The sequence below is a fragment of the Macaca fascicularis genome, chromosome 2 (genome assembly GCF_037993035.2).
Source record: "Macaca fascicularis isolate 582-1 chromosome 2, T2T-MFA8v1.1".
Classification (NCBI taxonomy): Eukaryota; Metazoa; Chordata; class Mammalia; order Primates; family Cercopithecidae; genus Macaca; species Macaca fascicularis.
The window spans coordinates 105,495,835-105,521,954 of NC_088376.1; the positions used below are offsets into that span (position 1 = coordinate 105,495,835).

General features: G+C 54.4%; 3 protein-coding genes across 18 annotated transcripts in view; 2 read left to right on the plus strand and 1 right to left on the minus strand.

Moving 5' to 3' along the window:
- NKTR (natural killer cell triggering receptor) overlaps positions 1–5,961 on the plus strand; it is a 49,589-nt gene extending 43,628 nt beyond the window's left edge. For 4 of the 6 annotated variants that reach the window (XM_005546778.4, XM_005546777.4, XM_065540435.1 and 1 more), the window contains 3 exons: positions 330–386; positions 891–995; positions 3,128–5,961. In XM_005546778.4, the coding sequence (XP_005546835.3) occupies positions 330–386; positions 891–995; positions 3,128–3,215 (250 nt within the window). In that variant the 3' untranslated portion in view covers positions 3,216–5,961. The remainder of the gene's footprint in view (positions 1–329; positions 387–890; positions 996–3,127) is intronic. The other 2 variants (XM_005546775.4, XM_074031814.1) reach the window with 1 other exon arrangement.
- LOC102125177 (uncharacterized) overlaps positions 1–12,514 on the minus strand; it is a 34,090-nt gene extending 21,576 nt beyond the window's left edge. For 3 of the 7 annotated variants that reach the window (XR_010585092.2, XM_045386433.3, XM_065540446.2), the window contains exons 1-2: positions 11,523–12,320; positions 9,314–9,405 (exon numbers count right to left, since the gene is read on the minus strand). Coding sequence is in view for 3 of the 7 variants with exons in the window: in XM_045386433.3 (XP_045242368.2) it covers positions 9,314–9,405; positions 11,523–12,212 (782 nt within the window). In the remaining 4 variants the exon portion in view is untranslated. Of the gene's footprint in view, positions 1–6,425; positions 7,203–8,739; positions 8,898–9,313; positions 9,406–11,328; positions 11,441–11,522 lie in introns of those variants that run through there. The other 4 variants (XM_045386430.3, XR_006696124.3, XR_012431058.1 and 1 more) reach the window with 4 other exon arrangements.
- Positions 11,245–25,002, plus strand: ZBTB47 (zinc finger and BTB domain containing 47). Of its 5 annotated transcripts, none has more exons than XM_065540437.1 (6): positions 11,245–11,412; positions 15,809–17,365; positions 18,988–19,135; positions 20,445–20,560; positions 21,159–21,375; positions 21,677–25,002. In XM_065540437.1, exons 2-6 carry the CDS (start codon positions 15,890–15,892, stop codon positions 22,036–22,038), a joined length of 2,319 nt encoding a protein of 772 aa, XP_065396509.1. In that variant the 5' UTR covers positions 11,245–11,412; positions 15,809–15,889; the 3' UTR covers positions 22,039–25,002. The 5 variants fall into 5 exon arrangements, 4 of the variants coding, with proteins under 4 accessions (XP_065396509.1, XP_065396510.1, XP_065396508.1 ...); XM_065540438.1 differs by having other exon boundaries at positions 21,231–21,375; XR_012431046.1 differs by lacking the exon at positions 11,245–11,412 and adding an exon at positions 12,001–12,213 and having other exon boundaries at positions 19,564–20,560; positions 21,231–21,375; positions 21,677–23,598.
- Positions 25,003–26,120: the final 1,118 nt, after the last annotated feature.

The following is a 26,120-nucleotide window of genomic DNA, read 5'->3' on the forward strand; positions in this document are numbered from 1 at the left end:
TTTTGCCTCTGAGGTATTTTCTACTGCTGTCACTTCACTTTACTTAACAGAGGTCCTACCTGTACAGACCTTTCCCCTAACCACCCAGTGTAGAGCCTCCCTAGTGACTTTATATGCATCTCAGAGAAGAACTGCATAAAACTTCATCTTAGGAAATCCAATAGGCTTTTTAGAAAATCCAATATACTTTTGATATGAAAACAAAACAAATGTAGCTGTGGGATTTCACTGTATTTTCACCTTGGTGGGCAAATAAATGTCTAGATATTTGGTATAGCCCATCCTGCCCTGATCTAGAAGATGATGGTCCTTCATGTGATTAATATTAGGACGTCCAGCAGGAGCAGATCCAGGAGCAGCTCATATGATCCCCACAGTCGGTCCAGGTACGAACAGGGATTGGGTAACCATCAGTGGGGCAGAACTGAAAGATCTTGTTTTATAAACTGTTAGTTCAAAGTGGTATTTTATTGAGTAACTAAATGCATATATTTGTCTCCTGAAACCATACCTTTTCTAAATGAGGTCTTTTTGACAGGTTTTATCTGTTGGCCCACTGTACTCTAGTATCAAAAATGACAGTATCAAATTGTAATGGCAGGTGTTTATTGAATATAATTGCCTACAAAGATCCACCAGATTTAAACTAACTCGTTAATTTTATGGTATTTTTCAACGCAGAAAAGAAATTAAAATTTTTCTCTTTAATTATGTTAAGTCTCATTTGGGGGCAATTGTTAAATGTTTCCAGTACTTGTTTTGGAAATATACCCTCACGCTGTTACCTAGTGCCCATGTTCTAAGCTAGAACACTCCTAAGATCCTAAAAAGAAATAGGAACATATGAGTATTTGAGTGGGAAAATTTAGTGTTTGTTGTTGCTGTTAAAGCAGGTCCTACACCTACGATAGCTACTATAGCAGGAGTCGGAGTCGAAGTAGAAGCCAGAGAAGTGACAGTTACCACCGAGGCAGAAGTTATAATCGGCGGTCCAGGTGGGTCTCTCTCCTTTATCATCCGTTATCGCACTGCAGGCCACGGTGGGCACTTGATATGGGAGGTGACGGGCTGCTAGTGGAAGAGAAAGCGGTATAACCTTCCAAGGACAGAAATACTTCTTCCTGGTTAAATCTGAAAAACCCACAAGCAGCCACTAAAAGTGGCTTTTATATTAAGAGTTGCCAGGTAATATCTGTTGGTTATTATTAATGTTTGAATCTAAAATGGGTTTTTAAATATTCACATATCTTGGACAGACACCTTTGTTTTGGAAAGAAAGAAGGCCAGCCAAACTGTGGCCACTTGCTTAAATAGAACTACTTGCTAGCAGTAGCCAGTTTCTCATTTTTTTTTTAATAAAAAAATACATAATATCATTTGCTTCAACAGCAGGATTGAGGTTTATAGGTTGTCAATTATTTAGCAAAATACATTTATGTATTATATGTATTATGTTTAACATATTTTGGCTTCTGCAAAAATCTTTATGTTAACTTTTGTACTGTCCTTTTCTGGTGGCTTCTGGTCTTGCCTTCCCCTGTTCATTGCAACTACATTGATGCTTGTAAATATCAGTGTGATCTGGATACTCCCTTGCTTGAAACTCTTCAGGGACTCCCTACTGCTTTCATGATCAGGTCCAGCCTCCTCAGCACCAACTCCAGCTCAGACTCTTTCTGGCTTCCCTCCTTTAAAGTGCTGGGACTTTTCCTTCTGCCTGGAGACACACGTGCCCTCTTCACCATCTCCTCTTTTGCCGCTTGAAATGGCCAGTTCCCATCTACCCTGCAGATCTCCACTGTCACTGGGCAGCCCTCCCTGATGCCTAATTATTGGATATAGTCCCTCCCATCTGCCTCTAAGACAGCCTTTGCTCCTACTGCGGCCTCCCTCGCTCCTAAATTATTTGTCTTGGCAACTATTGTATTCTGTCCTTGAACCCCAGAGAACTATACGTGGTTTCGTGTGTGTGTGTGTGTGTGTGTGTGTGTGTGTGTGTGTGTGTGTGTGTGTGTGTCTGTGTGTGTGTGTGTGTCTGTGTGTCTGTGTGTGTGTGTCTGTGTGTGTGTGTGTCTGTGTGTCTGTGTGTCTGTGTGTTCGTGTGTGTGTGTGTGTGTGTGTGTGTGTGTGTGTGTGTGTGTGTGTGTCTGTGTGTGTGTGTGTGTCTGTGTGTCTGTGTGTGTGTGTCTGTGTGTGTGTGTGTCTGTGTGTCTGTGTGTCTGTGTGTCTGTGTGTGTCCAGAATGTTGCAAAACGCCTGGCTCACAGTGAATGTTTTTCAAAATAACTGAATGGGACCCATGACCAGGTCCTCTTGACTAAGTATCCCAGTGGTCCTGTTCATGCCCAGGGCCGCCGCCACCCCTCATTGGACCCCGTTTTGGTTTCCATTTCTTTAATGAAACTGTTTGTGCACCTTTTCCCCATTACTTTTCTCAGGTAATCTATTCAAATATTGATACTCATTTTGGTTAACATGGGAAACTATTCTGCTCTTTGGTTTTTTGTTTTTGTGGTCCCAGCATTTTCATGAATGAATTTCACACAAATTTCCTAAGATGTGATGTTTCTTTATTTTATTTTAATCTTGACATTACTACAACTTGTCATTTAAAACATCTTTGAAAAGTCCATAGTATGAGCTGGGCACAGTGGCTCACGCCTGTAATCCCAGCACTTTGGGAGGCAGAGGCGGGTGGATCGTCTGAGGTCAGGAGTTCAAGACCAGCCTGGCCAACATAGTGAAACCCCATCTCTACTAAAAATACAAAAAATTAGCTGGGTGTGGTGGCAGGCACCTGTAATTCCAGCTACTAGGGAGGCTGAGGCAGGAGAATCACTTGAACCCAGGAGGTGGAGGTTGCAGTGAGTTGAAAGCATGCCATTGCACTCCAACCTGGGCAACAAGAGCGAAACTCCGTCTCAGAAAGAAAAAGAAAAAGTCCACGGTGTTGCCATAGTCAGTACCCTATGTCTGTGCTATGCTGCATCAGTAGTGCATCAGTTACATTAGTGGCTTGAAAACATCAATAGTGTTTTCAAGCCACTCATATAAAAAAGAAGCTACAAGAGGAATTCAAAGATTTTATAGTTACAAGGTTTTTATATATTTTGTTTTGTTATTACAGGAGTTGTAGATCTTATGGCTCTGACAGTGAAAGTGACCGAAGTTACTCTCATCACCGGAGCCCCAGTGAGAGCAGCAGATATAGTTGAAAATGTCCTTTTTGTGGATACAAATTATATCTTATTTGTAAATATCTGGCAACTTAAAAGCTTAAGAAACTTAATGACAGTCTGTTGTTCTATTTCAATATCAGAGATGAATTTCAAAAATAGATACTTCTTAATTGTTACTCGTTCATTTACATGTGGGGAGAATTTAAAATACAGATATGTCTCCTAAAAATATTTTTATGCCACATTTTACAGTAGCCAACTATGGAAATGAACTTCATTTTCTTGAATCAAGAAATCGTGAAATTTATGTATAATTTGCAATATTATTTTAAGTCTATTTCACTCTATCTCACGTATTCCTTAGAATACAGATTCTTTTTGCCTGTTTTTCCAGTTTTAGCATATAGCTGCCAAGCATAGAACTGTGAAGGAGAACTGTTAAAGGCGGCCAAATATTTATATACTGATTACATAGAGTCTTGTACATAATGTGCTCTAAAAACAAACCACCCAGAATTGATACTGTTGGTAACCAGGAGTATAAGGCAGTGGCTCTGGGGTTCTTAATTCATTCCTAACTTCTTTGATATTTCACAGGATTAGGAAAGTGGTCATGATACGTCCCACACAGTCTGTATTACTTCAGGCTTGTGGCAAGGTTAGGAAGAATCAATCAGCCTTAACTATAAATACCTGCACTGTCTCTGAGGACTTACTATTTTATGTTCTTTTTAATCAATACCTATCAGAAGTTTAGGTTATAAAAGCAATTCTATTCTACTTCATGCTTTGGTGCTTGGTAATTTTTGGTACCTCTTTAAGCATTATTCTTATAGATCATATATTTAAATACCATAAAAGAGAAAAATTAAATTCAAAAAAATCACTGGCACCAAAAATGGTTTATTCTGAGCTGTCTTCACTTTGACTATTTGGGGGGCTTCTCTCAAGTACAGATGTGGGTTGGGGTCCCCTGGAGCAGGCAGGATTGGCAATAGGAGCTACTGGCCACTCAAGTCTACTACGTGTGTGTACCTCTGGAAGAGTGAAGACTGGACTTCAAAAGTAACATCAAAATCTAACTGCCACCATCCTGGAGACATTTTGCAGGGCTTTCAAGTCTTTCAAGTACAGGATATTACCACAACAGCAGCTGAACTGTTGTAACCAGCATGTTTTTCCTGTTTCCACTGTGACCTGCAGCTGACTGAAAGCCTTGCATGACCTGACCCAGGTGCAAGAGACAGGGGAAGAGGGATAGAGGGTATAGCATAAATTATATATTTTCATGGCTTTGGGTGGTTCCTCCAAAAATAATTGGACCTGTAAAAACTAGTGTGTGTGTGTGTGTGTGTGTGTGTGTTTAATCTTTACTTTGAATTTGTTCCCCAAGTGTACTTAATCACCTTAGTGCCACTTTAATCCAGTTATGCAGAAGAAATTCATATTGGATGCCTGATGTAGAACTCAGCACCACCCTACCACAGGCCTTGTCTGGTGTATTTGGGAAGTGGAAAAGAGCCCTCAGTTGTAGGGAGCTGACAACCCTTGGTGGAGGGAGGGTGCCCTTGAATGTATTAAAACTATCACCCAAAGAAGGTATGAAAACAGGGTAAGGTGGTCAGTTGTTTGCCAGGTTGATAGACAGAAGTACATTAGAAAACAGGACTTTGGCCAAACAAACAATACTGGATACTGAATACAAAACAGTATGATTTAAAGGTTTTCAAGGGTTGCCTGCAAAGGAGAATATTACTACTAGTCAGAAGGAAAAAAATGCATTCAGAACCCAAGCAGAAACTGCCAAATGTAATTAAGAAAAGTTGCCCTTGGGCACTGTGTTAGTTTTCTATTGCTGTGTGACAAATTACCCCAAATTTAGCAGTTTAAAACAATACCCATTTAGCAGTTCTGTAGCTCATGGGTCTGGCACAGTGTGGCTGGCTTCTCTGCTCAGGGTCTTACAAGGCTGAAATAAGGGTTGGCAGGACAACATTCTTTCATGGAGGCTCTGGGGAAGAATCTGCTTCTAAGCTCATTCAGGTTGTTGGCAGAATTCAGTTCCTTGCTGGCTCTCAGCTGGGGGCCCCTCTCTCACCTCCTTAAGGCTGCCTGCATTCCTTCTTGTGTGGTCCCCTCCAGCTTCAAACCAGCCTTCCTGCTCTTTCTCATGGTTCATCTCTCTCTCCCGTCCTCCTCTGTTTTAGGGGCATATGATTAGCTCAAACCCACAGATATATTTGAAGGTCGATTGTGCGATAGAACATAATTGCAGGAGTACTATCTCATCTCATCATATTCATGGGTTCCGGAGATTAGCTCACTGAAAGGGGGAGGGGCATTTTCAAATTCTGCCTACCACAGGCAATAACTTTGCCCATCTCAGCTGTGGGTGGAATTTTATCCAGAAAAGATAGGCCCTAGAAGCCTCATTTCTTTTCTCCATGGACAAGGACAGCCCTCTGCTGCAGCATTCAACTTGTATGTTTACTGACAGAGTGAACTACAGAAATAGCCTTTCTTCCTAAAGGGGATTGTTCTGTATTTTGAAGTTATTTTTTAATAAAATTGAATTATGTTGTGTATTGTGCTTCTTAATAGGAAATGCATTATTGGACTGTTTTTGTAACATCTTGTTTATTGCAAATAGCTAGTATTGTTCAAAAACTGTATAAAATACTTTTGTACATATTAGCAATGTCTAATTTGTATACACTTCAGTTAAATTTCCCTAAAACTTGAAAGGGGACCTTGTAGAAATTAAAATATATACTTAGTCTAAGTCTGAGTCTGTGCATGTTTCATCTTTCTGCTGACCCAGCCAGTGAAGACACCTCATCTCCTTTGGCAGCTCCTTTTCTTCTAGCTGAGTGTTAGTGGTGGGTGTAGGAGGTGGAGCTAGAGAGAATGTCAGACAGAGATTTTAACCTACACAGGTAAGCATTAATGATGCTTGGTCTTTCTCTCCTGGAAACTCCAGATTTCCCCTACACTTTGTTGTCCAGCTAAAGTGACCTGCATAAAGATGTCTTTGCTGAGGGAGGAATATGTCACATCCCATCTGTGAGTTTCTGCCTAGAGACAGTGCATTTACCTACAGCCTCTACATTTCCCTCCCTAACAGCAGTACATCAGGCAGTGCAGCACATATCACTCACTCCCAGAGAAAACATTCTTTTAGCATACACAGAATTTTCAGGGAAGTACAATTAACTTTTGTCTTCTCAGAACTGAAAGAAATGTGTATTTTCTTAGTGAACACAACATAATTTATTGCAGTTAACTTCTCACTGCAGACACTCAGTTTTTAAACTGAGTTCACAGTGGACTCCTTATTTCAGCAACTCCTGAAATTTGTCAAATCTGGATGCATTCCTTTAAAATTGTAAAGAAAATGCAGGATCAAGTTCTGATAGTGGTAAGCTTGATAGTTGGGCACTATTGGGGGCAAAATGTGCCAAGGACTTTGGTCTTGACTCTTCTGAATTAGCTGGGCATTAAATAGGTGGGAAGGTAATTCAAGGAAAATGCCCCTCTTGCAAGACACTAACTGGGAATCACTGTTTAGAAGAGATGGGAGGTGGCCAGCCACGGTGGCTCACACCTGTAATCCCAGCACTTTGGGAGGCCAAGGCGGGTGGATCACTTGAGGTCAGGAGTTTGAGACCAGCCTGGCCAACATGGTGAAATCCCATCTCTACTGAAAAAAAAGAAAAAAAAAAAAGAGACTCTATTCACTTTTTCAAGGCAGATGCTGAGCCTTGAACAAGTGTTGCAGACTAACGTGGTCAGGTGAAAAGATGTGGAAGCCATGCCTCGTAAGGTGAAAGGGACTGGGTTCAGATTTCCAGAGGACTGGTTTTTGGAACAGAGAATCAACTCTGCTGTTGCCCACAGTGAGGCGAGAGCCCGCAGGCCCATGAGGGCCTTGTGGTAGAATGAGCTGGGAAGACAGCAGGGAGAAGTTCTTTGATGCAGTAAAGGCCCCTCAGGAGTCCAGAGGTTTCGGGAGGAGTTGGGTACCTTGAAAGAACACGTTCATCTCAGGACAGACTGGGAAGCTTGTCAGGGCCTCATAAGTACAAGGCAAGGGGAGTCTGCCCTGGCCACATACACACAGGGTTAGGAGGCTTTAGTGGTCTGGTTTCTTTCAAAGTTTCAGTACAAGGTAGAGGTAGTACTCCCTTGCTGCTGCCTCCACCCTCCCTGTGAATCAGAAGGCCCCGGGTGGGCCTGCTGCCTCTTGGAGACCCCAGACCCATCACTTACTGTAACCCCTCAAGCTCCAGCTCCCTAGACTGAGCTGAGCTTCACAGCCTGTAGAACCCAGGCTAGCTTGGAGAGGGTTGCATCTCTTCAGCCCAGAGCCATGAGGGTATCAGGGTGAAAGGAGGAGTGGCCACCTGTATTTCTAGTGCTTTGGGAGGCCAAGGCAGGAGGATTGCTTGAGGCCAAGAGTTTAAGACCAGTCTGGACAACATAGCAAGACTATCAAGACAAAAACAACAAAAAAGTAGCTGGGCGGCCGGGCGCGGTGGCTCAAGCCTGTAATCCCAGCACTTTGGGAGGCCGAGACGGGCGGATCACAAGGTCAGGAGATTGAGACCATCCTGGCTAACATGGTGAAACCCTGTCTCTACTAAAAATACAAAAAACTAGCCGGGCGAGGTGGCGGGCGCCTGTAGTCCCAGCTAATCGGGAGGCTGAGGCAGGAGAATGGCGTAAACCCGGGAGGCGGAGCTTGCAGTGAGCTGAGATCCGGCCACTGCACTCCAGCCTAGGCAACAGAGCGAGACTCCGTCTCAAAAAAAAAAAAAAAAAAAAAAAAAAGTAGCTGGGCATGGTGACACACACCTGTAGTCCCAGCTACTCAGGGCTGAGGTGGGAGGATCACTTGAGCCTAGAAGGTGGAGACTGCAGTGAGCCATGATTGCACCTCTGCCCAGCTTGGGCAACAGAGCAAGACCCTAGCTGAGAAACAACAAATGGAGTGACCTGAGGTCTCAGGACAAACACCTGCATTCTGCATCTTGAGCCCTGATCCTGGGCCTCCTATGGCTCATAAACCCTGAACGAGGGTATATATGGCTGGCACACTCAGACATGATAGACAACCAGGGGTGCTTATCCCTTCCCAGCCTGCAGACGAGTCTGCCTCCCAGTGGACCTGGCCCACAGGGGTTGGGTGTATAGGCTGGCACTTCACCAGCCTCTGGTCACCTAAGACCTCTAGTAACTAAAATCTCCCATCAGGCCAGGTTCCCAGAGAAAGCCTGAAAAGAGTCCCCACTGACCTCAATGCCTCCAGCCTAATTTGATTTTATTTTGAAGAAGCAGGGGGACTTCTATGAGCAACTATTCTACGGTACAATCCTTAAGGACTCTGGCCCAGAACCAGACTGCTTGGGTTTAAGTTCTACTCTGCCACTTCCCAGTTGGGTAACCAGAAGGAGGACAATTTGCTTGACCTCTCTATAATTCAGCTTATCTGAAAAATGGATGCTAGGGATTCCTCCTCCTAGAACTGTGGTGTATTAAATGTTTAGAAAACCAAGCATACATCAGTGGTTCAGAGATGGTGGTCCCTGAGGTGGTGCCTCTAGAAGTGAAGGAGTCCCAGAGGGTTCATGTCTGGGGCCAGGCTCAATCACTAGGGAGAGGCCCAAGGCCCCCAGAACTAGCAGGGCAGGAGAGGATCCTGGAAGCTGCAAAAGAGACCTGAAATGCCAAAGCCATGATGTTTATGCTGTGAGAGGAAACCAGACAACCTGCTGGTTTGCATGAGGCCCCCAACCAAGGGCAGCTGTAGCCTATTAGCGCTGGGTTCAGTGGAGGCAGAATTCAGGTGTAACCTCCACCCTTACCCCACACCCAGCGGATTCATGTTTTCCCGCCCTGCTTAGAACTTTGGGCTTTGGGTCAGCGCCTAGTGGCGCTGTTCAAGTCAGCGGAAGTTCAAGTCAGCTTTGAACTTCCCTGCCACCCCACCGGCCCCATGATGTGTGAGTTGAGTTGCATTGCCTGTATTTTTCTGGCATTGCCCACTCTGCTCTCCCTCTTGCCCAGGCTCAGTTACACACAGTTCCATGCCCTCTGAGCCGACTCAGCCCTGCATTGCTCCCACACATGCATACCCACAACCTGGGCTGTTCTTTCCAACTTCAGTGGAGTTGAATCTGGTTTCCCCAACCAAGCCTGGGGACACTCCAGCACTGAGGGTAGATACCTAGGGAAATTGAAAGAAAATCCATGAGCTGTTTTCCAGAGGCAGGGGCATAGCTTTCCTGACCCTGCCAGGACCCAATCCCAAATGTGTGAAGGATCACTAAGCTCTGCCCTTGCTGGGTGAGCATCTCCAGACTCCTGACTCATCCCTGGGGCATGCATTTCTGGCCTAGGAGTCACCTCCACAATAACTCAGTCCCTCCCTCCAGAAAGCCTGCCTTGACCTCCCTGAAGTGAAGCTCCTACTGCATGCCCCTCATCAGGACCAAGAGAGAAATTCTGCTTCTGCCTAGCTCCACCTGTTCACTCCCACTGACCAGACAACTGATCAACAGGAATCTTGACTCCACCACACCAAATCCCCTCTAGTTCCCTGCAGGCACTAAATTGTCTCCACCTCCTGGCCTTTGCAGGAGCTGTCTCTGTCTGGAAAGCCCTTCCACTCCCTCATTGCTCTAGTTCAAGTTCAAGGCTCAGCTCTGAGCAGCCCTCTGGGCCCACTGGACAGCTCTTCAAACCACTCCTTCCTGCCAGGTCCAATGTTGCCAGGTGCCCACAGCTGCTCACAGAGCTCAGGCTCTGCCCTGGGACTCCCCAGCCGATGAGCTGCAGGCCAGAGAAACAAAAGGGGAATAGCCGAGGCCTTCAGGGAGACTGAGTGCCCCTCTACCACCCGTCCCCTCCCTTCTCACCCAACCTCCAGCCCTTCCTGCAGCTTGACTGCTGGAGCCAAGGCCCCAACAAGGCCCCACAGGGCCACCAGCATCACTACCTCAGTCATGCTGGCCACACCCTCTGTCAAGCTTTGACTTGGCAGTGGGCCTAGCAATGTCCCATGCAGCTCTCTCTGTCAGGCTTCTTCCGGCCCGTGGAGAGGTCCCCTCTCCCCACCTCCCTTTCCGCTGGTTCCTGATGTTGATGCCTAAGTGATTTGTCCTGCTCTGAGCCTCAGAGTCCTTATCCAACCAATGGGCACACAGCCCCTCCCTTACTACCTCCTGGGCCAGTGCTAGGATCCACTGTGAGTCAGATGAGGAAGTGGGCTGGGAGGAAGAGGCAGAAGGCAGCCCTCAGGGGGCTAGCTGGTCAGAAGCATGTAAGCTGCTCTGGCCTGGCCTTAACCTGGGGTTTCTGGGAGCTGGGCCAGCTGTCTGTGCACCCATGCAGGTGCAGGATGTCTGCAGCAGCTGCCAGGGGCTTCCAGATGCCCCAGCTTTGGCCCCTGAGACATTTTCTCTCTGGCTCTGGGATAGCCTTGTCCTGAAGCCCTCTGATTCTGGTGGAGAGTGGGGGTGGGGGAGGAAGCCCTTGCAGTCTTAGGGGACAGACCATCAGGATGTTTCATGGCACCTGCCTAAGACCCTGGTCTCTCCTCTGTTTCTCCTCTGGCACCTAGAAACAAGTCACCCTGAGCCAGCGCCAGAGTTCCTGCCCACTCATGAGTAGGGCAGCATACCCAGGAGATACTGTTGCAGCTGGACATGGACTTGTATGTAAACATAAGCGCACGTATGTGGGGAGGGGTGCGGAATATCAGGATGGGGGCAACATGAGAGTGACCCAGGATGGGCAGTAGTCAACTTGGGGTAGGAGTAGGGGATGCTCACAGAGGCCTTTCCTCTACGGTGGCCCAGTCACCATCCAGACCTTGCCAGGTCTAGTGCCCCGTGGTCCCCACCCTGCTGCCTGCTCAGCCTGGCGGCATTCCTTTACAGCCTCCTGCCAACAGAGCCAGCCCCCTGCCCCCACGGGTGTCCATGCCAGAGCAGCATTCCGCAAGCCTGGCTGCATCTCCCCAGCAAAGGCTGAGCAGGGGGGGCCACTCAGCAGTGGTCAAGTCACACGGCTAGAGGGGCACAGTGGGGCCTGAGCCTCTGGCCCCTACTCCTCTGGTCCCTCTGTCTCCTGGTCCTGGGCCAGTCACCTTAGAGGACTTGATCGCTGCAGTTGTAGTCCTGGGTTTTAAATCTCCTGCCCTGGGTGGCCCTATGCAGCATGAGGCCACCAGGTAGGTATGGGTCCACTGGAGCCAAGTCCTGGAGGCACAGAGCAAAATGAGCCCTGCGCCGCCCTGGGATAGGGATGGGAGACTGGACCAGTTGGGGACCCCAGACTCACCCCCAGGTCAGAACAGCCCAGGCAAGAGGGTGGGGGTGGTGAGCGCGGCTGGGGTGCGGGGTTCAGTAGGATCAGCGTGGGATCGCTCAGGGAAGCGGGTGGAAGCCTTTTCTGATCGGATCCGGGGCCCGGCGCTCTCAGCTTCCTGATTTCACGGCAGCTTCCCCTCCGTGGCGCAACCGGAGGGCACCGATGTTTGACTCCCGGACGAACTTCCCGGCAGAAAGGAGGCTCAGCACGGGAGGGTGGGGCCGGGGTCCATCTGCTCGGATATGAGCAGTGGGGACGGGCTGGGGGCTGGAGCAGGGGCTGAGGGGTGGAGGGCAGCCTGCAGCAGGGCGGGCTGCAAGGGGACGGCGCACACCACGCGTGTCCGCGCCCCCCGCCGGCACGCAGGCGGCCTGGCCCTTTAAGCGTCCAGACGGCGGCCCCAGCTGACGCGCGGGCTCCAATCGGCGCCCCGCGCCCCCCGCCCGCCGCGCCCGAGGCTCTGGGGCCGCAGCTGCTCGGCGCTGGACTCGCCGCGGCCCTGCGCCTCCGCCTGCCCGGCCGCGCCCCCGGGGGCCATGGTCGCGGGGCCCTGCGCGGGGGCGGCCCCCAGCGCGGCGCTTCATGGAGCGGCCCCGGCCTGGCCGCCGGGGGCAGCGCGATCCCGCGGGGCCCTGTGAGCCCCCAGCGCCACGGCACCATGGTACGCAGGGCCCTGCCTGTCCCCCCGCTTATCCGCCCACCTGCCAGCTCTGACCTCCCAGGCGCACTGCCCGCGGGCTCTGGTGGAGGGGCTGGAGGGATCTTCCCCCTCCCCCGGTCTCCCGGCTCCATCTGCTGGGTCCCGCGGGCTGGGAATGCGGCGCTGTGGCGCGGCTCTCGGTGGGGAGGGGGTTAAATTCCTGGGGTGGGGGCGCCGGCGCTCGAGGCTGAGGTCTTGCTAGGCACCGGCAAAGGAGGGTGCTCCCCTGCGCCCGGACGGCGCCGCCCTCGGGCTGGGTAATGGGGGAAAGAGGGAGTCGGATTCCCGCCTGGGCCTTGGGCCACGTGGGCGCTGGAGCCGCCCTGCCTGGGGATTCGGGATGACCCGGGCCAAGGGGGTGTGGGAGGACACCCATAGCTCCAGTACCAACTCCTGTGTGACCTTGGGCAGATCCCCCGCCCTCTCTGGGTCTATCTCCAAGGGAAAGAGGGGAGGTATGTGCACAGAGGAGGCTGGCATAGACACTCCCTCACCAAAAGGAGGAGCCTAGAGGTCATGAGCCTGTGCCCCCTTGCTCAGTCTGGGCCCATCCACTGCTGCCCAGCGTAGAAAGAATTGACATGGGAGGGGGGCGCAGATGGACTCCCCAGGTTTCATCATGGGGCCTTCCAGGGAGGCTCTGAGGCAGGGTAGAGAGATGAGGCTTCTCCTCAGTGAGGCAAGGTACCCCTCAGGTGTAGAAGGCTCTGACTTGGGTGAGCAGCCTGGAGAGATGTCCCTGGCACCTGGCCAATCCCCAGCCTGACTTGGGGCAAGGGTTTGAAGGCATGAAACCCCCTGGCAACCAGAGTGCCTGACCACTTCCCTGGTCCTGCATCTTAGCTAGGCTGGAGTGACCTGGACTGCAGGTGGCACAGCCGGATGGGGAGAGGCACCCATTGCTTCCGGGAACTAGCACATCTGGCCGTGGAGGCCAGCACAGCTGGTGGGCATTGTGTGGTAGGGCCAGACACGGAGGTGGCTGAACCCTGCTGAGGGGCTGCCACTTGTAGACTTGGGCAGCATCTCTGTGCCCAGTCAAGAGAGTCCAATCAGGTCGTGAGGTTTAGGGCCCCCCAAGGGCCAAGGATGGTGCTGGCTTGTCTGAGGGTACCACCTTAGCAATGGAGTGTTTGAGGCAGCACTCCCCTCCTTTCCTGCTGAGAGGCCAGAGGGCCAAAGTCAGGCCTCATTTGGCCTGGAGGCCAAAGTGCACATGGGAAGGTTGCCCTTTCCCTGTGGCAGGTGGGCACAGGTGGGCAGTGGAGGGCATTCCATAAAGGGAAAGCAGAGAGATCTGGGGCTCCGTTGCCTGGGATGGACTTCCCCCAACAGGCCTGGCTTCGGCAAGCCCTTATCCAAGCCACTTCTCCTGCCACTCTTTAGCCCCTGGAGACCCTAAGGAGCCCCTGTTGCAACCCAAGTTGTACCCTGATCCTTCACTGACCTGCAGGTGCAGTGGCTCTAGGGAGGAGGAAGCAGGTAGAGGGGGTAGTGGTGAGTGTGAGGAAGCATGACTGGTCTCCAGGTGAAGGGGTGTTCTTGCTTTTTAAGTCATTAAAGGCTCAGAAATCCAGCCATGTGGAGTCTAGCAAGGAAGGTGTGGTCTTAGCAGAGCTGGGAGTCCAGGGGCTCCGGATTGTGGAACCCTCTCATTCTGAGCCTCGGTTTCTCCATCTGTGTAGTAGGGGTTGGTCCCAGAAGATGAATCAGAATGAGTCAGAGGAGGGAGATGGGAGGGGCTTGGTGCCACGTCCCAGTTAGATTGGCCAGGCCTGGACAGCCTGGGACAGAGGGGCAGATGGCTGGCTTCTTGGCTGGGGTAAGGGGTGTAGTGGAGAACTCGAGGAAGATGGTAGCCTTGGCCAGGGGCCTGGCCAGACTGGGATGTGAGGGAGCACAGGATGGCTGCTGCCCTGGCCGCTGGGTGTAGGGGGCAGGATCCAGGACAGGCCTGGAGACAGGTGGCCCCTGGTGGCTCAGGGAGCCTCCTCCTGAGGCCCAGGGTAGGTTCTCTCATTCAGATGGAATGAGAAGAGGAACTCAACCACCACCACCCATGCTCAGTCCCAGCCTACCCACTGCTGTCCTGGCAATGGAAGGCCTGGCATGGGTGGTGGGGGGGTGGGTAGGCTATGAATGGATGGGGCCAGGATTCATCCCAGGGTCCCCAGGGAGGCGCTGACAGCTATGGAGCTGATAGTTTTGTGGCCATCAAAATACTGTGGCAAGGTACCTCCTGAATTCAGGAGGCTCAGACCTGGCTGGGCAGACCCTGAGGACAGCCAGAACCTGGAACCAGTGGGGCTGGTCCAGCCGGGCTGGTGGTTGGTGGATATTAACTGAACATCTGCACATCACTGTGCGATGGTCCTCGTGCAGGGACTGGGCAGGCTGCCTGTCTGTGCTGCCCACCTTTTGGGGAGGCTGCTGTGGTAGAGCCGGGGGTGACTGAGTTGGCCTCTATTCAAGGCAATTCACAGGTGCTGGATGTGGCCCACAGGCCTGATAGTCTGACCCATCAGACTTTGAGGGCCTCCCCTAGGGCTGTGGAAGCCCCAGATGGTGTGACCTCCAAGGCAGGGCTTTCCCAGAGCCTGTGGACATGGACCGTACCTGACCTGGGGTCTGGGGGTCTACAGGGAAAAGGGTCTGGGGCAGGCCTTGGGGCCTCTTGCCTGCAAGCATGGTAGGCAGGTTCCACAGCTGTGTCCTTCCACCCCTGCAGAGCCCCTGGGTGAGAGAGAGCTGCTGGGGGCTAGACCTGAGGCTGTAGGCAGGGGTTGGGGGCAGCCTGGCCCAAGCCCTGGCTGTGATGACGGGACCTCACCAGGCAGTGCAGCAGGACCAGAGTAGGGAGAAGGTATAGGCCCTGAGGCTGGATTTCTTCACAGATTTCAACTTCTGTAGCAACTGCACGGCTGTTGCAATGAGGGGTTCCCTCAGGTGCTACCCCTTGGGTTCTATAGCCAGAGGCTGGGCTGTGAGCAGTGAGCCCGGATTCTGTTCTTGAGGTATTAGGGGCTGGGCAAGCTTGTTTGTATTGGTATGTGTGAGTGAATATGTGGAGAGAATCCACAGGGCTGGGGAAACACTGAAGGAATGCCTGTGGCCCTCCTGGGGTGACCACCTAGTCCTGGTGTGCCTGCGATGGTCCTGGTTCTAGCACTGAAAGCCCTGCACCCCAGAAAATGCCCAGGTCCCTGGCAAACCTGGATGGTTGGTCACTGTGGTCTCTCTTTCGTCCCCTTTCCTTCTCTTTCCCTTCCTGGGATGACTTTTCCCATTTCACAGGAGACGACCCAGAGGCCCAGAAAAGTGACAGGACCTGATCTTCGGCCTCAGAGGGTCACGAGTGGAGTCTGAGCTCTGAGGGCAACTCACTCAGGCTTGAATTCCTTCCTTGCTAGAGCTTCGGCTCTGTTGCTGTAAAGTGGAGCCACCAGTGATGGGCTCCTGCCTCCTGGATGGCCGGCCATGCTGGGGGTAGTGCTAGGGGAAGGGTGGGCAGGGGCCCACTGGCCTTGACCCACTCCTGTGCCCTCTGTCCCTGCAGTTGCTGGTTGAGAAGACAACTGACTCCCCGGCGGCCGAGTTCTCGCTGGTGGAGGATGTGGCGCTGCACTTTGCCTGCTTGATGGGCCGCCTGAACGAGCAGCGCCTCTTCCAGCCTGACCTCTGTGACGTGGACTTGGTGCTGGTGCCCCAGCGCAGCGTCTTTCCAGCACACAAGGGTGTGCTAGCCGCCTACAGCCAGTTCTTCCACTCACTCTTCACCCAGAACAAGCAGCTGCAGCGTGTGGAGCTGTCCCTGGAGGCGCTGGCACCTGGTGGCCTGCAGCAGATCCTCAACTTCATCTATACGTCCAAGCTGCTGGTCAACGCAGCCAACGTCCACGAGGTGCTCAGCGCCGCCTCGTTGCTGCAGATGGCCGACATCGCTGCGTCCTGCCAAGAGCTGCTGGACGCCCGCTCTCTAGGCCCACCAGGTCCAGGCACTGTGGCCCTGGCCCAGCCGGCTGCCAGCTGCACTCCAGCTGCACCGCCCTACTACTGTGACATCAAGCAGGAGGCCGACACCCCAGGCCTGCCTAAGATCTACGCCCGCGAGGGCCCTGACCCTTACTCGGTGCGTGTTGAGGACGGGGCAGGGACTGCTGGTGGCACCGTGCCTGCCACCATTGGGCCAGCCCAGCCCTTCTTTAAGGAGGAGAAGGAGGGTGGTGTCGAGGAGGCCGGTGGGCCCCCGGCCAGCTTGTGCAAGCTGGAGGGTGGAGAAGAGTTGGAGGAAGAGCTTGGGGGTTCTGGCACCTACAGCCGCAGGGAGCAGTCCCAGATCATCGTGGAGGTGAACCTCAACAACCAGACACTGCACGTGTCCACGGGGCCAGAGGGGAAGCCAGGTGCCGGGCCAAGCCCGGCCACCATGGTTCTGGGCCGGGAGGACGGGCTGCAGAGACACTCGGACGACGAGGAGGAGGACGACGAGGAGGAGGAGGAGGAAGAGGAGGAAGAGGAAGGTGGTGGCAGTGGACGGGAGGAGGAGGAGGAGGAGGAAGAGGGTGGCAGTCAGGGAGAAGAGGAAGAGGAGGAGGAGGAAGGGCACAGTGAGCAGGAGGAGGAAGAGGAGGAGGAGGAGGAGGAAGGGCCCAGTGAGCAGGATCAAGAGAGCTCTGAGGAGGAGGAGGGGGAGGAGGGGGAGGCTGGGGGCAAGCAGGGGCCACGGGGAAGCCGAGGCAGCCGGGCAGACCCCCCTCCCCACAGTCACATGGCCACACGGTCCCGGGAGAATGCCCGGCGCCGGAGCACCCCTGAACCTGAGGAAGCTGGGCGGCGGGGTGGGAAACGGCCGAAGCCACCCCCTGGAGTGGCCTCTGCATCAGCCCGAGGGCCGCCAGCCACTGATGGGCTGGGGGCCAAGGTGAAGCTGGAGGAGAAGCAGCACCATCCATGCCAGAAGTGCCCACGAGTTTTCAACAACCGCTGGTACCTGGAGAAACACATGAATGTGACCCACAGCCGCATGCAGATCTGCGACCAGTGCGGCAAGCGCTTCCTGCTGGAGAGCGAGCTGCTGCTGCACAGGCAGACAGACTGCGAGCGCAACATCCAGGTGGGCCTCATGTGGCTGGGGGCAGGGCAGAGGCTGTCCAGGTGGGGCTAGGCCAGAACTGGGCTCTGGGCACCCAGCGCCTAGATGGTCTGTGGAGACCAGACTCAGCCCCCAGACAGGCTGGCCCAGGCCTAGTTCTCAGGGTGGTTAGAGCTCAGGGATTAACATCAAGCCGAGCTCCCTGGGAGAGGTGGATAGAGTTAGGCGTATAAAGAGATGTGCAGAGGATTGGAACAAACAGTACCCTTGGCCAGAGGGACAAAGGGGACACATGGACTTGGGAGGATGACAGTGGAGAGTTATCTGAGCATACAAGGCCAGAAGACAGCCCACTCTGGGTGGGATGAGTCAGACAGGGTTTTAACAAACACTGGGGCTGTAGGAAGGCCAGCAGGGCCACTGTGTATAGTTTCACAGGTTGTGCACTGCAACAAATGAGCACACGATGGGAGGAGGGGTTTGCCCAGAGGAATGCCATCCTCTACTTCCCACAAAAGTGCTGTATAGAGTAGGGGGCATCCCAGCAGGAGGCAGCCCCCACTTTCAGCTCTTTGGGGATGCCAGCTCTCATGGGCCTGGGGAAAAGGGATTGGGCGAGAAATTTGGGAAGAGCAGAGGCTGCTGGGGCTAAGCAGGGGAGCTGAGCTGGCTGCCGGGCCTTGAGCCAGCCTGAGTCTGTTTGTGCCAGCCTTGCTTCTCAGGGTGGGGTGGCACAGGGCCAGCCAGGCTCCCACGGGTGGTTTTCACCTCTTCTGGCCCAGGAGAAGGGGGAAAAGTAGCAGGTAGGTGGGTGCTAATTGCCTGAGCTAATTGCTAATTGCAGTGCCCTGTGGAGAAAGTGTTACCTGGGGGTCACCTGGTGTTCTGCCCCACCCTTGTGTACCTGTGCCCACTTGCCTGCCTCCTGGGCTGCCCTTTGATGCTCTAACTGCTGCACACCTGAGTCTCCCTCCTGAAGGAGAAAGAAGCTTCTGCCCCATCCAATCTGGGCACCCTGACCAATTTCTGCCCAAGCCTTGGCCTAGCTTCCATCCCTGTGGACTGTCCTGCACAGATGGGCAGGACAAGGGTCCAGGAGAACAAGTGGGGAGATATGGTCCACTCTCTTCTTGATGGGACCTTGAGACTCCTGCTGTCCTCCTTAGCCAGTGCCTCTGGGACTCATCCACTTGAGGATATCCATGGTGTCATGGCACAGGTCCCAGCAGGAGGAGGCAGCAGTGATAGTGGCTCACCCTGTGGGACCTGTTATCTCTGTGTGTAGCCTCCATACCAGAGGCGGTCCTTCAGCTAGTTGTCTGCCTTAGCTCTATAGACAGACAAAGGTGATGCCTTTGGAAGCCCTTGTTGAAATGAGCCCAGAGGGGGGAATTTCCTGGAAGAGGTGACCCCTGACCCTAGTTAACTCAAGGATGAAGGAGGACACCAGGCTGTGTGTTTGGGGATGTTTAAGGAGTTTTCATCCCCAACCTTAGGAACATCAGAGCTGGCTGGCTTTTGGCATCAAGGGCCCTCCAACATATTTCAAGTGGGAAAACTGAGGCCAGTGGGGGCAGTAGCTTGCCCAGGTCCAAGGCCCTGGGGACTTAGGACCCAGGGCCTCAAGTCCTCTTACTCTGCAGTGTGTGACGTGCGGCAAAGCTTTCAAGAAGCTTTGGTCCCTCCATGAGCATAACAAGATCGTGCACGGCTACGCGGAGAAGAAGTTCTCATGCGAGATCTGTGAGAAGAAGTTCTACACCATGGCCCACGTGCGTAAGCACATGGTTGGTAAGTCTGGGCCACTGGGGGATGGAGCCGGAGGATAGAGATGGACCAGCTTCTGGCTGGTGGATGGGAAAGACTTCACATCCAAGGGCAATGTGAAGGGGTGAGGAGGCCCCTCTCATCTGGGAGGCCTGGGGAGGTTGGTTGCAGTGGCAGGTGTAGCCTGGATAGGCTCTGGAGCCAGGGCTGGCACGTACAGTTGGGCAGGCTGCACATTGCACAAGGGTGCCTGGACAAGATGGCAGGTGGGAACTGGAATCAAGCTGGCACACTGCTAACCAGGCTGTGCATCCTGGCATGAGCTTGTGTCCACCCAGGGAAAGGAATACCTTTTCCTAATTATACAAAGTGCTGTATGGGCTAGTACAGGCCCTGTGTCAGTTTGATGACAGCTGTGCCTCTGATTCTTTCTTACCTTCTGGTCCTCATAGGGCTTCAGGCCTCTCTGAATGCAGCCTCCCCTCAGGGTTCATGCCTGGACACAGTAAGGAGGTCCCCCAAGTGTGTGTTTTAGCCACTCCACTGCCCCAGGCAAGGCTGCCTACCCGCTGTATGTGGGCCTGGCAGAGTCTCATGTCCCTATAGCACCGCCTTCCTTGCCCGCCCCAAGTCTGGGCCTTGAGGGGGAGGGGTAGCCAAGGCGGACAGTGAACTGACTGGAAGCTGGGACCCTGCAGCTTAGGTCTCAGCCAGGAGCATGCTGGGTAAACCAGGACTGGTGTCTGTGAGCTTGGAGGGGAGCCTTCTGTCTCCAGTGGCCTCCTACCAGATCCTTAAAGTTTGTTGGTCCTCACCTATCCGTGGGTGCTGGGAGGAGTGCATCTAACTTCCTCCAGACTGCTGGCTAGGACCTGAGGCCAGGGCCTTTCTGCATATGGTCCCCTATAAAGCCCACCATCCCTGAAGCTCAGGACCACTATGAGTCCCTTTTTATAGAAGAGGAAGCTGAGGCCCAGAGAGACTGAGCAGGAAGCCAGTGGTCGGGCCAGGATTTGAGCTGAAGCCAGGTCCATCCAGGGTCCTTCCCTGAAGCTTTGGGGGCAAGGCAGCCTTGGCCACTTCAATTGGCCAGAGGCTAAAGAACCACAGAGCCCCGGCATGTCTGAGGCAGACCTTCAGAGCAGATAGGAGACCCAGCCATGGAGGCAGGGGGCCTCTCCTGGGAATCAGCACAGGTCCTGTGACAGGGTATAAGGCCAGCCCCAGGGAAGGGTGGTGGCACAGGGCTGCCCCAGGAGGCAGGGTCTGGGCCCAATGTGGGGGTGCTTGGGCAGGCCCGTAAGACATGACGGCGCTGGTGCCCACCTCGTAGCCCACACCAAGGACATGCCCTTCACCTGCGAGACCTGTGGAAAGTCCTTCAAGCGCAGCATGTCCCTCAAGGTGCACTCCCTGCAGCACTCAGGGGAGAAGCCGTTCAGATGTGAGGTGAGCTTCCATCTCCTGCCTGGCCTGCCCGAGGGGCCACCTGGGAGGGGCAGGAATCAGGGAGAGCAGCTGCTGAAAAACAAAGGGCTAGGGGGCGGAATGTAGGGTCCAGAAAGAGAGAGACCCACCCTCTGAGGTCTGCAGCCCCTGCCTCCCACTCCCGCCCAGCCCCTATTCTTCTCTGGCCCACCCCCATCCTGCCCGTCCTTCCCCAACCCAGCCCCACACACTCAGGGTGGGAAGTGTGTGTGGGCTGCAGCCCCAGGAGCAGGCTTTCTGGGGAGGCGGATTCAGGAGCATCCCAGGCCTGGAGCTCAGAGATGAGACAACAGAGCTGCAGGTGGGGAGGTGGGGGCAGGGGCTGGGCTTCTGATCAGGAGGAAGAATGAGGGACCTCATGCCTTAAGCATGGGATTCCCTCTACTCTGTGGCTTTTTCCCACTTCCTGACCTCCATTCCCCACCTAAGTCTTGGGTGCTTGTGGCCTCTCCTTGTGCCCATGCACTGCCCATCCAGATGCACCTCGGCTTGCCCTCACGTCCCCATCTCCTTGCCCAGGAGCCCCTGAGTGTGTCCCTCCTTGGCCCTGTGGCCACAGGGGAGCTGTTCCCTCCACAAAGGCTGTTCTTCTGCTCTGTGCCTGGGCCTCACCCCCAAACCCCACCCCCAGAACTGCAATGAGCGCTTCCAGTACAAGTACCAGCTGCGGTCACACATGAGCATCCACATTGGCCACAAGCAGTTCATGTGCCAGTGGTGCGGCAAGGACTTCAACATGAAGCAGTACTTCGATGAGCACATGAAGACCCACACAGGTGCGGCTGCCCTGTGGGACGTGGGTCAGCCTCAGGCCCATGCCGGGCCGGGACCCCTTCTCAGCCCCGCTCAGGACACCTGGAATAATCTTGGCCACACCCCTTCTCAAGTCTGGGCCTCCGTTTACCCATCCTTCCTGCTTCCCAGGGTTGGGTGAGGCTGGCACAAAATGCCCCAGGGTCGGGGAGGATCTGAGCGCCAGGGCTGGGTCTAACTATGGCTCCATGGGAGACGGAGGCTGGCCCCAGACAGGTGTGGCGACCCCTCACTGACGCCCTGCTGCCCATCCCCAACCCCCAGGAGAGAAGCCGTACATCTGCGAGATCTGTGGCAAGAGCTTCACCAGCCGGCCCAACATGAAGCGGCACCGGCGCACGCACACGGGCGAGAAGCCGTACCCATGCGACGTGTGTGGCCAGCGCTTCCGCTTCTCCAACATGCTCAAGGCCCACAAGGAGAAGTGCTTCCGCGTCAGCCACCCCCTGGCCGGCGACGGCACCTCCGCTGCCCCAGGCCTGCCCCCAACCCAGCCCCAGGCGCACGCACTGCCCCTGCTCCCGGGGCTGCCCCAGACCCTGCCGCCCCCACCCCACCTGCCGCCCCCGCCTCCGCTCTTCCCCACCACTGCCGGCACTGGCGGGAGGATGAACGCCAACAACTAGCTGCCGAGCTGCACCCGTGCACCCGCTGGGGCCTGGAGCCAGGGCCCACTCCAGGAGGGACCCACTGCCTTTCTGGGGAGCACAGCAGTGCGGGCCCGGGCCCTGCTCCACGTCCAGAAGTGGCTGGATGTGCCCTGCCTGAGGCCCCGACTATGAGGGGTGTGTAGGCTGGCGGCCCCCAGAGCTGGTGGAGGGCACCTCACTACCAAGTGCCCCCACTTTCTGTGACTCCTTGAAGCCTTTACTATTTTTTTTTTTTTTTGGAAGTGAAGGAAAAAGAAACTATTTGCAGCACCCGCCTCCAGGTGAGGGGGGTGCTGGGGGTCTGCAGCAGAAAGAAAGGGGCCTGGGCAGCAGGTGTGGCCAGTCCCTCTGCCAAGGCCTGCACTAGAGGGGTTGGCCAGGTGGAGCCTGGGTCAGCCTCGGCAGCCTATCCCCATGTCCCGTATGCCCCTAATTTGCTTCCTCATCTTGGAGAGTTTGGGGAGAAGTTGGTGTGCCACCCCCGCAAACCCTTGAGGAGTTGTAGACCCAGTCTGAGGGCCACAAGCACTGAGGCAGGGCCTGAGACTGGACCCGGGTGAGCGTGGGGAGTGGGGGGGTGGCGAGGTGCGAAGACTGCAGACCAGTGCTGCACTGTGTGGAGCAGGGCAGGCAGGGGCTGGACCCCAGGGACTTGCCTTCCCCACTCACTCTGCTGCCAGCAGGCCCAGGGATCCCTGACCTGCACCAGGTGGCACCAAGGGTCCTGAGTCCCAGAGATGTCCCCAGAAGCTGCTGTGCCTCACAGCACTGTGAGCCAGACCCTGGGTGGGCAGACTGACTGGCAGCACCAGCTTCGGGGGCAGAGTTCTAGGATGAGGCTTGGACAGTGTTGGTAGGGTTTCAAGGTGCTATTAGTGGGGCAGGGGCGGGGTGGCTACTCACAGAGCACCCCAGTTCCTCACCAGCTACTCTGGCCATATATCCCACACCAGAAGGAACAAGTGTGGCTGTGTCCATCTCTGCTCCCCCAAAGGCCCGCCCTAGGCCTTATCCTCCCTCTAGACCCTGCCACAACCTGTCCCTGGCTGGCTCCAGCATCCTCGTCCCTCCTGGGCCTCTGCACCAGTGGGTGGGCCGCCCATAGCACTGCTGGTAAAGGAGCCTGCATGTTCAGGCCCCTCGGGGGATTGGGGGGACTGGGGAGGCACAGCGTAGACCCAATTGCTTGCCCCCATGAGGCTAGCACTAATAGGAAACCCTTTTTTGTTGTCATTTAATGTCTTTATTCCTGCCTTTAATATGGGGAGGAAGGTTCCATAAGCTACATGTTTCCTAGTTAAGCTCTTTCCTATTGTGTTTATACAATTTTGTTTGTTATACTCTTTGCACCTTAAACCCCCACCACTCCCCGATACTATTGCCTTCCCAGCATGGCTGGAGTGGGAAGAGGCTTGGGCCCCGGGGGAATGGTTAGGGGGACTGAACCCCTCTGACCTCCTTGTGAGGCCCATGGCCCTGGAGCAGGGAGCTGGGGACATTTTAATCATCAATAAACGAAGCACTTTATTCTGTAAAGATTTGGGCAGGCCTAAGGTGCCCGAGTGATCTGAGGATTTATAATCCAAGCCACACCACCCTGGTTGTTCTCTGGGCTTGGAGGGGACAGTGCCAGCAGCTTCCCTGCCCAATTGATGTTGGAGCTGTAGACATACACTCGGGCGCCCCTGCTGTCCTAGGGGAGAGAAGGTTCACCCCTCCCCAAGGAGGAAGGCTTCCGGTCAGGGCCCCCACCCCAAGGCTGGGGACTCCAGGCCCCTGCTTTACTGTAGCTCTTTTTCTTCCTTGCACTCCTTGATCTTTGGGCTTCCGTGATGTCCTCAGGGTCCCCCCACTTCCCTCCCCGTTGCTATTTCTAACCTCTGGTCCCAGTGCCTGGCAGCTCTTTGGAGCTGGCTCACATTTTCCCAAAAAAAGTTGATCCCTCCCAGTGGGCTGTAGGCAGGGACCTCCGTGGGTTTCCAGTCCCCATTACTGGCACCAGGTCTCCCACAGGGGCTGGTGGTGTCATCACCTGCTGGCCCAACTACAGCCTGAGCGGGCCTGAGTGGCCCTGGCCAGGCTGAGACCTGTCGGGCCATACTGACAAGCAGAGGTCAGAGACAGTTGTGGGGATGAAACCCTATCCCGGGACATGGGTTTCCTGTTCTTGTACACTTCCCCTCTGGGATCAGGTGAGGGGTCCAGACAGCTGGCCAGGGACTGGTCAAGACAGTCACGGGAGCTCTAGGTGGGCACAACCAACCCCTCTCCTGGGAGGTCCCTGACCCACTGGGGATAGGAGCCTGTGTCCCTGGTGCTAAACACTCTTCACCTGGGCCGTTGTTGGTGGGGGCTCCTTTCCTGCCAGACCACAAGGCCAGAAGCAATAATGGCACCTCAGCAGTTCCAGTATGGATAGGGGTTCCTGTTTTACTAGCTTTTACATCTCCTTTTTATTTAAAAAAATATATATGCCCCCAGATGTCAGAATGAGGGGACTGGGACACCATCCTCACTTCCCAGGGCTGGGGGAAGGGGGCAGGATCATCCCCTCCCAAGGAGATCTGTGGGGGACCCACTGTCCAGTTGGACTTCTCAGCCTGAGTTCTTCTCAGTTTGACTAGAACTCAGGCCTGGAGCCTGGGTCTACCAGGCTCCTTGGGGCTCTCTGGTCTCAGGCCAGCTGGGGATGGGTGGCTAGAGTGATGAACTCAAGCCCTGTGGCCACAGTTCTGGGAGCCTTCAACCCTGGCTCATGCTGCTGTAGTCTCCACGGTGCCCTTCACAGAGGGCTTGGTGGTGGCAGAATGGCCATGCCCAGGCGTGTGCTGAGACCACTGACAACTGCTCGTGTATAGGCACCCCACAGCCCCAGAGTGTGGGGCACAGCAGGCATGCGAGTGAGAAGAGTGAAGGGGAATAAAGTCAGTACAACTCGTGTCCCTTGGCCCAGCCTCTTCTTTGCACTTGGCCTGCCTTGACTCTTGGACCAGAGCAAGGGGCTGGGCTTTGGGGACTACCCAGAGTCAGGAGCTGAGGCAAGGGCAGCAGTGGGGGATGGGGGATGGGCAAATAGGTGGGTCTTAGGTCAGATGCAGAGGGGCATGAAAGAGGAGAGGTCCTGAAGGTAATGGCTACAAGAGCAGGGCCTGTGTAGGTGTGGTTTCCTGTGAGCACCAGGCATGGAGCCACAGGAGCTCCGGGACAGCGGGGACCAGTGCTCCCACTTATGTGCTGAGCCCTGGGGATGCTGTGATGAGCAGTATGGACTCATCCCTCCCTCGGCGGGCAGGGGAGGTCAGAAGGGGTCAGATAACAGAGATGCTGACTCAGGCACCCGGGAAGACAAAAGCTCAGAAGACAGGTGGTGGCCTCCAGAGGAGCAGATGGCTCTCCCTGGGGAACTCAGAATTGTTTCATGGCACAAGTAGTATATACAGAGAGCACTCACTCCATGCCAAATGGAATTCTAGGCCCCGGAGACACATGCAGAATGAGGCTCCTGGCCGGGCGCGGTGGCTCAAGCCTGTAATCCCAGCACTTTGGGAGGCCGAGACGGGCGGATCACGAGGTCAGGAGATCGAGACCATCCTGGCTAACACGGTGAAACCCCGTCTCTACTAAAAAATACAAAAAACTAGCCGGGCGCGGTGGCGGGCGCCTGTAGTCCCAACTACTCGGGAGGCTGAGGCAGGAGAATGGCGTGAACCTGGGAGGCGGAGCGTGCAGTGAGCTGAGATCCGGCCACTGCACTCCAGCCTGGGCGGCAGAGCGAGACTCCGTCTCAAAAAAAAAAAAAAAAAAAAAAAAAAAAGAATGAGGCTCCTTATGGCACTTACCTCTGCATACGTAGAAAAGGGTCAGACAGGACCTTCCAGGACTGGGAGGGGCTGGGAGAGAAGTCTCATGGGTGGATTTGTTGACTGGCCAGAAAGGAGGTGCAGGTTCCTAGGATGTCGGCACTGCCTTTCTACACAGTCCTGCTATGAATGGAAGAAACATGGGCTTGCTCAAGAGACCCTGAAACAAGGCTGACTGACAGGCCTGGGGGTCTGGCT